This window comes from Ovis aries, chromosome 8, assembly GCF_016772045.2.
Source record: "Ovis aries strain OAR_USU_Benz2616 breed Rambouillet chromosome 8, ARS-UI_Ramb_v3.0, whole genome shotgun sequence".
Classification (NCBI taxonomy): domain Eukaryota; kingdom Metazoa; phylum Chordata; class Mammalia; order Artiodactyla; family Bovidae; genus Ovis; species Ovis aries.
In genome coordinates, this window is record NC_056061.1 from 6,896,759 (window position 1) to 6,909,051 (window position 12,293).

A 12,293-nucleotide genomic window follows, 5' to 3' on the forward strand; every position below is an offset into this window, starting at 1 on the left:
CAGCAAAATCACCTCCATCTCTAGGTTCTCTTTCTCATTTACAGGGTATCCCTCTATGAAGCCCTTCTCTGGTGACTCAGATGGGAAAGAATGTAATGTAATGTAAATATCTGTAACGTGGGAGACCCTGGTTCAATCCCTGGGTCAGGAAGAACTGGAGGAGAGAATTGCAGCCCACTCCTGTATTTTTGCCTGGAGAATTCCATGGACAAGAGGAGCCTGGTGGGCTACAGTCCATGGGGTCGCAAAAATTCGGACATGGCTGAGCAACTAACCTATATGAAGCAAGCTTTCAAATTAAAATATTCCTGACAAATAAAAAAGCATTGCTAGATTTCATGTTCTAAAATGTGAATATAATTATCTATAGGAAAATATTTTTGAATGCCTCAGAGTATGTGTGGAAAGAGTGAAAAAGAGAATAACTAAATTAATAATGCTAAAACTGGGACTAGTCAGCATCCACCAGCAAAACAGAGCCAGGAGGAACACAGAGAAGAGAAGGAAGAGAGCCACAGTTATCAGTTCAATGGGAAAACGCACTGCTAACATGTCTCAGCTATTCCTAGTCAATGCAGATATTTCAGAAATTCCCTATTTTCTGTGTTAGAAAACTTTTCTTAAGTTAATGACAAACTTTTACCAGAAAGAGGATGCAATCCTCCTCACTGATTTTTACATATGAGGCATGTATATTTAGTGGGGTGACAGAGAAATTATGAAAGCAATCATAAAAGGCTGTATTTATTACATCTTAAAATCATCTTTGGTTAAAGAAAAAAAGCTTAAAGTATAGTAAGGACTGGAGGATTTAAATATCAGAACAGGAGAACTTGCTAACTTTATTTTTAGAACAAAAAACAGCACACCATTAAATAGCGTTACCATGTAAACACTGCTGTATTTAAAATGGAAAACCAACAAGGACCTACTACTGCATAGCACACGGAGCTCTGCTCAATATTATGTAACAACTTAAATGGGAACAGAATTTGGTAAATAATAGATACATGGATATGCGTAACTGAATCTCTTCACTGTACACCTGAAATCAATACATTGTTAGTCAACTACACTCCAATATCAAATTAAAAGCTTCTTCAAAAAAAAAAAAAAAAAGCTTACATTTGAAACGACAAATGTAAGAATTCACAACAAAATATGTCAGAATCCAAAAATTCTTTCAAAGAAACACCTAAGTTTTAAAGTAAAAACATGCTACCATAAAAAAATAAGCTTTTTGCCAGAAATTATTGACACCCAAGTTCTAGTTTCGTTTCTTTTCTACGTTAGAAATTGGCAGCAGGGAATAATTTAGAATATTAACAACTGGATTAAATAAATAAATATCTAGCAGATTTATATTATAATAAACTGAGTAGCCAAAAAAATCATTTTTCCCACAGCAGTAGTATATTTATTGTGCTGAAATCAGGGAGCAGGGAATGAATAGCTCTAGGGAACCAGTACAGAATGTTCACAAAGATTTACAAATCTCTAGTCATTACAAACTGAGCGGTAAAGACAAAAGTATTGAATCCTCCTAGATCAAACTATACGTGCTGCAAATTTTCTGTAGTTCCCATGTCTGCATGCCTTGAAGCGGAGGTGGGGGGGGAGTGTGTAATTTGAATGCACAATAAATATTTCATAGTTTACAAAGTATTCTGAAATAGTCTGCACAAACAGCATTACATCCTGCACATGCAGTTCTGATATGTTAAAGATACGTAGAAATACTCATGCCTTTTAAATTTTGGTCACAAGATCCCTGTGCAATACCCTCTACCAATTTAACCTATGTAATAAGACACAGCACAAGTTCTTTCCTAGTGAATTTCCAGTTGTGTTTTTACATTACATGAAATACTTCATTGGTAAAGAGCAAATTTAATTTTCTGGTTCTGACTACTCTCACTTTGACTCACTTTATGTCTTAGCAATTAACACCGTGTAACAATCAAGCATTGAATTTAATGATCTTTAGCACCAAGGAGTCAAGAATATTGCACCAAAACGGGTCTATACTTCATATCTAGTTACAAATAAGATCTTGCAACTCTGTCACAGAAAAATATCACTCCAAAATTAAACACATTGAAAGAGAAGGATAATTTCACAAAAAAGCTTGCTGTACGGTATTTGTAAAAAAAGAAAAAAAAAAAGAAAGTTAGTGAATTTGAAAGTTAGTATTAAAATTTACATTAGAGGACTCCTTGATTTTTTAATTAAAATTTATTTAATTTTAAATGTTCTTTCCAACAGAAGAGGTAGGTATATTTCCACATATGAAAAATCAGTAACAGCCACAAATCAAAACAAGGAAAGCCTGATAAAATCAACATACTCTCTTCTAACAGCACATAAATGTAACTATTTTATGATGTTACTAGTAGACACATGAGTTGTTTCATGTTCCAATCAGACAGTAATCTTAATTTTCATAATATATACCTAGTAGTAACAGGAGTATTGAAAGGCTGCCTTTTCATCACAAAATTGTTTCCCACAGTGATTTGTGCTGCAGGTCACAGTGAACTTTGAGCCACTGGACAGGATTTCACTGTAAATCTATTTTCACCAACACCATCATCATAAAGCCTCTAAGCGTCTACAAAGATCATCAGATTTTTAAAATTTAATTCCAACCAAAAGGGTATCTTCGGACTACGGGTGGAGAGATTTGATCATTCCAGTCAGCAAATGAATTCAAATGTGCACGTTTTAAAATATCTGCATTTCCAGTTTGGGACCAGAAAAGATAAGGGAACTGATTTTCATCAGTATATAAGTTGCAAATTAGCTAAAAAAAAAAAAAATGCATAAAGACCGTGTTTCTGTGATCATCAAACTGAAGGATGAAGAGAAATGAAAAATCTCATGCACTGCTGGACGTGAATGCAGGGGAGGGGCGCAGGGGAAGGGCCTCCAAAGTCACGTGATGATTGCTTTGGTCTGACAACATCAAGGCTAATAGAAAAAATGTTTAAAATAAAAACTTCATAAATAAAACATCTGGGTGTTGTATTTAACACTTTACTCAATCTAAAGGTTACTAATAATACATAGAGCACATTTGCCTTTTTGCTCCCCACCCTCAAACCCTCATTTGCTTCTGTTTTCCCTGAAATCTTAAACGAAGTGGGAACTTCCTCACTGTCAACACCAGGTAAGGCCCAGCTCGTTTTACTCTCCTTTCGCTTTTCCATTTTTCTGCTTCTTGCCATTTTCTACCACTAGGTGGTTTTCGGATTTGTTCACACCATTTGCTGAAATACCATTCGCCGCTGTTTTTCCAGGTTTTGCTTTCTTAGGCTCTTTGTACGTCCGCACATAGAAGTTAAGGAAGAGGAATATGAAGCTGATCGCGTAGGCAATGAGAGCCCAGTGCATCCATTTGGGGAAGGGGCAATCGGTGTAAAGGGACAGCGCTGTGTGCCCGATGGTCACGTGGAACTGCACCTGGAAAACACAACAGCACAGGCGCTCACTGTGGGCAGCAAGCAGCTTGCAGGCCCTGGCCCCTTCCTGGCTCCTTCTCACGCGGGCCGCTTCTCAAAACCACGTCCTCAACGGGGTCTTCCTGCTAAGACCCAAGTACCCCCACCCAATGGGGCCCTCCATCCCTTTAACCAAAGGGGTCTGGCTTGTGCTGGTTTTCTGTTTCATAGGAATTATGTCTTTTGCATCTGCTGACTTCTGGACTGTCCATCTCTCCCCTCGAGTACCACCTGAGGGCAAAGCTCCGCACTGATCCCCATGATTAATACCAGACCACCTAACCTGCCTCTTGGGAAATCTGTATGCAGGTCAGGAAGCAACAGTTAAAAGTGGACATGGCAACAGTTAGAAGTGGACATGGAACAACAGACTGGTTCCAAATAGGAAAAGGAGTACGTCAAGGCTGTATATTGTCACCCTGCTTATTTAACTTATATGCAGAGTACATCATGAGAAACGCTGGACTGGAAGAAACACAAGCTGGAATCAAGATTGCCGGGAGAAATATCAATAACCTCAGATATGCAGATGACACCACCCTTATGGCAGAAAGTGAGGAAGAACTCAAAAGCCTCTTGATGAAAGTGAAAGAGGAGAGCGAAAAAGTTGGCTTAAAGCTCAACATTCAGAAAATGAAGATCATGGCCTCTGGTCCTATCACTTCATGGGAAATAGATGGGGAAACAGTAGAAACAGTGTCAGACTTTATTTTTGGGGGCTCCAAAATCACTGCAGATGGTGACTTGCAGCCATGAAATTAAAAGACGATTACTCCTTGGAAGAAAAGTTATGACCAACCTAGATAGCATATTCAAAATCAGAGACATTACTTTGCCGACTAACGACCATCTAGTCAAGGCTACGGTTTTTCCTGTGGTCATGTATGGATGTGAGAGTTGGACCGTGAAGAAGGCTGAGTGCCGAAGAATTGATGCTTCTGAAGTGTGGTGTTGGAGAAGACTCTTGAGGGTCCCTTGGACTGCAAGGAGATCCAACCAGTCTATTCTGAAGGAGATCAATCCTGGGATTTCTTTGGAAGGAACGATGCTAAAGCTGAAGCTCCAGTACTTTGGCCACCTCATGCGAAGAGTTGACTCATTGGAAAAGACTCTGATGCTGGGAGGGACTGGGAGCATGAGGAGAAGGGGACGAGAGGATGAGATGCCTGGATGGCATCACGGACTCGACGGACGTGAATCTGAGTGAACTCTGGGAGATGGTGATGGACAGGGAGGCCTGGCGTGCTGCAATTCATGGGGTCGCAAAGAGTCAGACACGACTGAGTGACTGAACTGACTGACTGACCTGGTATCTGGACCCTGAGGATTATTTTTTGGATAATGCTGAATAACACTGTCTAATGAGAGGGAATTAGTGAAGGCTCTTCAGTTTTTGTTTTCCTCCCAAATATATTGATTTCTTTCCACAAAGTTGTTAGCAAGCTGGTACATATACTTTTAAAAATGAGTTTATCAAAATGGTTCATTATCTGTTGCTTATAGGAGACAGGTAAATATGCATTTTAAAATTAATTAAAAATTTAAAAATTGAATTAACACATCCTTTAAAAACTAAGATTCTTGGTAAAACTTAGTAGATATTTGATAATAAGTATAAAAGGAGAGGATGGTTCTCAGTATAAGAATTCATGAATTTCATGGGGTTAAACAACACTTAATTTTTTACAGGGTTAACATACAAGATTTACTGCTGTGAGAACTTCTTCCTTGGAAATACACTACCCTTCACAAAATTAACACCCTATTTAAAATGGGCAATTGCAGCTTCTCCTTTAAGGATAGCATTATCAGTATTATATTAAATATTATTTTTAAAGTTTACCCCATGTTTGGCTCCAAATTTGTATCACACTAAAAAACTTTAAAAGTTTCCCATGGCAAAATCCAAGTTTTAGGGACTTTTGATTTCACAATGATTCTTGGAACCTGCATCGCTGGAAAAGGGTGTGTCTGGGGGGTGACTGAGCGGGGCATCGCTCGAGGAGAATCAGGTGCAGTCTTCCCACAATGTAGATGACAAGAGTTCACATGATCTCTGTCTTCTTCTCATTTTCCTGGGCCCATTTACTAATAACTGAGAGGAACAAATCACACAAACTGTGTAAACAGGTCACACAAGAACTGGAGGAAGCTTCCTGTAGCATTTTACTTACAGATGAATCCTGCACACCCAGCACTCCCCAAAAGCTGTGCTTCCCGTTTGGGTAGCCTGTTGTTTGGCAACTTAAAACAGAGGCGAATGGTATTTCCAAATGTGATTCCACTGATAAAATTGCGCACATGCTATGATTAAAGCAAATTATAATAAATTCCAAGGCTTGAAGAATAGCTACCAGGTTGGTTTTGGATTTCCGGTTTGATTACTGGGCTGGTGCTTTAGCTCTGAAGGTTGCACTGAGTCACCCAGATGCTTCCAGAAGTCCTACTAGGGGTTGGTGCTGCGAACTGTCTCCTCTGAAGATGAACATTTGAGTATACCAAGCTCTGCTCTCTAAGGATTGTGTGTTAGGAAATTAAGAGTTCTTTGATCCTTGGTCCTTTAACTTATTTATTTTTTGGCCACACAGTGCTGCATATGGGATCTTAGTTCCCTGACCAGGGATCAAACTCACCCCCTCTGCAGGAGAAGCATGGAGCCCTAACCACTGGGCATCCAGGGAAGTTCCCCTTGGTCCCATCCTTTACCCGACCCCTTCGCTGGCTCTGTGACTTCTCTACAACCTTACTATTCTAAATGTATAGGATCTGTTCGCAAGGACGGAAAAATGGAAGTAAAAAAACAGAAAGTTTATTTAAGAGAAGAATGAAGAGAGGTAATAATATTTTAAGTGGAAAAAAACTAAGAAAGAAGTTATTTTTCTAATTGTCAGGTGAGTATATGCTCCTCGGTTCTGTCTCGTCCACAACAAAGATTTGGAGTGACGGACATTAAAGCACTTGGCGTGTCACAGCTCTCGGGTCTTGGACAGACCGTGTTCTAGCTCTCAGGGCTCAAACGGACCGTGTTATAGCTCTTAGACAAATCAGTGTTACAGCTCCATGTTACAGCTCTATTTTATTTAGATAATGGCAGGAAAATCCATCCTCGAGGCATGAGAGCACATGGACCCAAAGACGCGAAGAGAAGAACGCCCCAGCGACAGGGGTGGGGCGGGGCGGGGCGGGGCGGGGAGAGCCCTTTGGCTCCTCTTTTTGTATGTTTTTCTGTCCCCCTGGGCCTGCCCTATGCAAACTGGGCTAGCCAAGAGTGCTGTTTGTTTTACGAGGTCCTCAGACCTTCCTTTGGAGAAGGCAATGGCACCCCACTCCAGTACTCTTGCCTGGAAAATCCCATGGATGGAGGAGCCTGGTGGGCTGCAGTCCATGGGGTCGCTGAGAGTCGGACACGACTGAGTGACTTCACTTTCCCTTTTCACTTTCAGGTACTGGAGAAGGAAACGGCACCCCACTCCAGTGCTCTTGCCTGGAGAATCCCAGGGGCGGGGGAGCCTGGTGGGCTGCCGTCCGTGGGGTCGCTGAGAGTCGGACACGATTGAGCAACTTCACTTTCACTTTTCCCTTTCATGCATTGGAGAAGGAGATGGCACCCCACTCCAGTGCTCTTGCCTGGAGAATCCCAGGGACGGGGAGCCTGCTGGGCTGCTGCCTGTGGGGTCACAGGGTCGGGCACGACTGAGGCGACTCGGCGGCAGCAGGCCTTCCTTTATTCTGTTTTTGCAGGGTTTTCCCTTCCTTGTCTTTTAGCCACCACCATTTTGGACTTCTGTTTCCTAGTCTAACTACCTAACACTAATCACCGACTCAATGGACGTGAGTCTGAGTGAACTCCGGGAGATGGTGATGGACAGGGAGGCCTGGCGTGCTGCGATTCATGGGGTCGCAAAGAGTCGGACACGACTGAGCGACTGAAACTGAACTGAACTGAATACTCATCATAAACGAGTATGCATTTTGTGACATGCCTAGATCTTTACTCACCCATTTCACAGAGATGTTTAAAGGACATTCCTATTAGACAGACAGGACCTGCATCTGGTCTTCTAGGGACATTTAGAAAGCAAGAGTCTGTGAACACTCAGCCTATGAACAGGTGGTTGAGAGCCAGACAGCCTCAATGCCTATCGCACAGACAAAGCCAGTCTGGTAACACAGAGTGGGTGAAAGTAACTCAGCCCTCCACAGTGAACGAGAGCCGGACATTCTCAGTCGTTAGTTGAGAACTCACCAGCTGCAGCATGGTCAGGTATCGCTTCCACCAGAGATATTTCTGAATCCACGGGCCGAAGGCAGCCAACCCATAGTATGAGTACATAATCACATGGATGAAGGAATTCATCTGGGCTCCAAAAAATGCTTTAGAAAAAGAGGTAATTACAAGACACAGAAATCTTTATTTAGGTGATAAACCATTTGAACGTAAAATAAATCAATCTACATTATTTTCCAACATTTAATACTGAGTACAGATGAGAAATAAAAGTTGTAAAATAGTTCTAATGGACAAGCCTTCTCTTCAGATCATGCCAAATATTTTTAAAGTTTAAGACTCCGGCTTTTACCATATAAATAAAAATGGGTGTTCTTCAAAGGCAAAGGACTTCCCAAGTGGCTCAAGTAGGCCCTAATGTACTTAAGCAGGTCCTAACACTGCCAATATTATTTTTCATTCTGTTGCTCTTGGGGGATAAGAGCCAGGGTACAGATAATGGTTTAAAGCAGATTTGTAAATCCTTCATTATTGTCTTTACACGTGCCGATACACATAGCTACAACAAAACAGTACTCGCTTCTTAGATTTCTAAATAGTTTAAACGTAAAGTAGCAAGGTGAACTGTAGTATGACTTGTACCCTGGGTTCCCATCAGAGGAATGGTCTGTTTCCAGCTCAGTGGTATGAATTATCTCCAATGTACAGGCATCTGAAAAGCTGGAGGTAGATCTTGGCCAAACTGTGAGTTCAGATTCTCTTCAATACTGAGAAGGCTACATACAATTTCCTTTGAGTAAGAAGCAGTAGGCGCACTGGGGCTTGTTTGAGAGCAAGAGTGGGCTCTGGGCTCAGAGAAGAGGAGGAGCCTTCAGATGGAGAAGTTCTATCTTGGTATCCTCTGGATCAGAACCACTAGAATTGCTCCCTCTCAAAATACTGTTTGCTACACTTGGGATTCATTTATGCTAATCTCTGGGGTAAATCTTTAGGTGTGAAAGTAGTCACAGATAAACAGCTAAAGCTCTACTTCCTTCAAATTTCTTTAAAGTGACATTAACACAGGAATAATTAAGCCTGGAAGTAAGTTATATTTATGTGTGTGTGTTAGTTTCTCGGTCATGAGCCTCCTCTTTGCGATCTCATGGACTGTAGACCGCCAGGCTCTTCTGTCCATGGAATCCTCCAGGCAAGAAAACTGGAGTGGGCTGCCGTTGTACCAAGCCAAATTCTCACCACTTTCCACCCAACACATTTATATAATTCAGTGCACGGGGACACAGTCCTGAAGATGCTCACCCTGTCCCCCTGCAACCCACTTAATTCCAATCCACCACAACGTGAACATGGTACAGTGATGATACACGTGAAGGAAAGAGACTTGGTTGTTTTTCTTCCTCAGGATAAAAAACACCGTGTCCAAATACTCAATTCCTTTAGATATAAAGTACCACCACAGAGCAGCAGCTATCTGCAGAAAGAAAGGGACAGCATTTTATAAACACCAGAATGATACTATCACATGGCTGTCTACTAAAGTTAAGTCTTAAGCAATTTTTACTGCACAAAATGTATGAGGCATAGAATCATTTTTAAGTGGGTGTGAAACCTAGGCATCTTTTCATGGGGAAAATGATGGGAAATGGGAAATAAAAGAGTCCAAATCTATATCTACACTATGCCAACAGTTCAGAGAAAATTTTCAGTCTGTTTCATAGCTGGATGTCATGGGTACCAACCTGCTGATTGCAATGCTGTGAACGCTTTCAACTGCTATGATTTTCAATGTGGTAGAGAAGCTGAGATATTTACTCTATAAAGGTATTTCAGTTGCTCATGCCTAGCCTATATTCCAGCCTCAGAGATTCTTGCAAGTATGACTGAGTGGCAACTGGTCTCTCTTTCTCACTTCAACATGTGCAACAAAATACTTAACCACATTATTTTTTATTAGGCAGTGAAATTTTTAAAACGACAAACTGCAATAAACACAAACACGCAACAAATATTTCCTAGGTCATAAATATAATCCTGCTTACACGAGTAAGTCTTTTCTTTTCCTGGGCTCTAATTAAGACACCAGATGGTGCAGAAAGATTACATTACACGCTGAGATTAAGGATCCAAGGATCCAGTGAGAGGTGACCTGGGTATATGCATTTTAAAGCACTTCACAAGACTCCCACTGCAATAGGAATCTAGATTCACCTTTCTTATGTCAAGCATTTTCTATGGCATCTGCCCCATATACCAACAGCCAAGGCCACGGCACAAACTGAAATCTGATGGTGAACCTGTGTGCCAGCAGTGCGGCAGATGCATTCACAGGAAGGCTTAGGCTGCTCAGAGCTGACGGGGTCTTCCTTCATTCGCTAAGAGCACCTGTTGGATGCCATGGGTTTGTGTTTGTTTGGGTTTGGCTGTTCGCTTTTGAAAAACAAAATTACGATTTTAAAGTGTAGGCAAGGAAAAAAGAGAACAGCCAAAGAGAAAAATAATGTCTTGTATTTACAAACTGAGAATTATTTACTGAGTGTGTTTGCATAATAACATTGTTGAAAATGATAAAAGTTGCGTGAAAACAAACTAGAAATAGGGAACTACTGAAAGCAACACTATATTTAATAGTCAGTATTATGTTAGTATTTTAAAGCGTAACATTTTGGTGCAGTAAGGGGCTTCAGTGGCTCAGCAGTAAAGAATCCACCTGCCAATGAAGGAGACGTAGGTTTGATCCCTGGGTCGGGAAGATATCCTGGAGCAAGAAACAGCAACCCACTCCAGTATTCTTGCGTGGAGAATTCCATGGACAGAGGAGCCTGGTGAGATATAGTCTGTGGACTTGGACATGACTTAGCAACAGTATGAAGGGAAGAGGTCATGTCTTATTTTCCCTCTTATTTGGCACTCTAAATCAGCAATGATTCATAAACAGTAATTAACAATCCTCTCTAGTTTGTGAAAGTGCTAATCGCTCAGTGGTGTCTGACTCTTTGCGACCCCATGGACTGTAGCCCGCCAGGCTCCTCTGTCCATGGAATTCTCAGGGCTAGAACACTGGAATGGGTAGCCACTGCCTTCTCCAGGGGATCTTCCGACCCAGCAATCAAACCCAAGTCTGCTGCATTGCAGGCAGATTCTCTTGCATCTGAGCCACCAGGGAACTGAAGAGCTTCATCAAAGTGAAAAGATCCTTCTTAGCTACATAACAACGGATACAAAGATGAGGCTCTGAGTAAAACACTTATTCTGCCACATCTCAGAATAGCCGAGAGGGAAGAAATGTTCAAATACAATCTGCTGCCACTCTTGTCCTTTCTCCTCCTAGATTCCAGGTCTCATAGCAGCTACATTTCAAAAGAACTGATCAATTTACGCATGCCAGGAGGGCAGGCACACAATGGCCAGAGTGGTATCTTAAAAACTTTATCCCCCAAATGCTGACATGCTGTTTGGCCCGAAGGGTTTATCTAAGCTCACTCCTCAGAGAAAGCAAGGCCGACACGTTTCCTTTTCTCTCTCCAGATGCCAGCAAGACCAGTCGTGCTCCAACCAGGAGAAGGTTCTCTAGCAACAAACCTCAACAAAGGGGCTCCCCTCAGGCAATCTCAGGTCTGAGTTCCCGGCTAACCTTCTGTTTGCATGCCTGCCTCTCCCACCTCTGCTGGAAGGTCAGCTCCACAAAGGCTGGACCCCGTCTGCCTTCCCACTTGGGTCCCCAGCACCATCGCACTATCTGTGTATAGCTGATGTTCAATACACATTTGTTGAAGGAATAAAATAAAACCAACGTGACAACCAAAAGGGGTGATTTTTCATCAGCGTGTTAAGTCTTCCAATGGGGAAATGAAGACAGAGACATAAAATCATAAATACATTAAAGCAATTTAGTCTTGGGTCTTGATGAATACTGGTGTTTATATTGTTGAACCCCAATGCTAAAGAGCTATTTTTCTTCAGGGCCAGCTACTACACATTACATTATTACTACATATATTATATCTAACATAAAACACACACATAGTTAACATATGTTATGGACACATATGTTTAATATGAGCACAGTATACAAGAGGTGTTCAATAAATACTTAACAAAGTAAGATAATTTATTGTTTCTTCACTTGAGTAAAATGGCAATTTTACTGATGTAGGTGACTACAAAGTACAATATGATAACACTGTATTACTACTCTATTTTTCTCAAATATAAATAAAAACTGGGTTTATACCTATACAAGCTGTGCTGTGCCTAATTTACTAAACATTAAATCATTTATATTTGTCTTCCTCATACTTGCTTAACAAATGAATTCAACTTCAAGAGTTTCTATTCTTGACCCCCAAAACCAAAAATCTAAAATATAATCTTTATACTAAACATGGAACTATTAGTATTATTATTTTTTTTTTTTGAGTACTGCATTTCAGTAGCCCAGCACATATTCACTCTCAAATCACCAAATGAGGAAAGATAATGGGGGAAGGAAATGGATTTTAAATTATGTATATTTTTTAAAAAGTAGTTTTATTGACTCAAAACAATCCCACTGTAGTTTTACCACT

The 12,293-nt window shown here is 41.0% G+C and overlaps 1 protein-coding gene across 1 annotated transcript in view; it reads right to left on the reverse strand.

Annotated features, from left to right (window-relative positions):
* Positions 1-876: 876 nt before the first annotated feature.
* ELOVL4 (ELOVL fatty acid elongase 4) overlaps positions 877-12,293 on the reverse strand; it is a 41,505-nt gene continuing 30,088 nt past the window's right edge. Inside the window, exons 4-6 of the mRNA XM_015097304.4 lie at positions 9,028-9,199; positions 7,747-7,874; positions 877-3,462 (exon numbers count right to left, since the gene is read on the reverse strand). Coding sequence (XP_014952790.2) covers positions 3,187-3,462; positions 7,747-7,874; positions 9,028-9,199 — 576 coding nt within the window. The 3' untranslated portion in view covers positions 877-3,186. The remainder of the gene's footprint in view (positions 3,463-7,746; positions 7,875-9,027; positions 9,200-12,293) is intronic.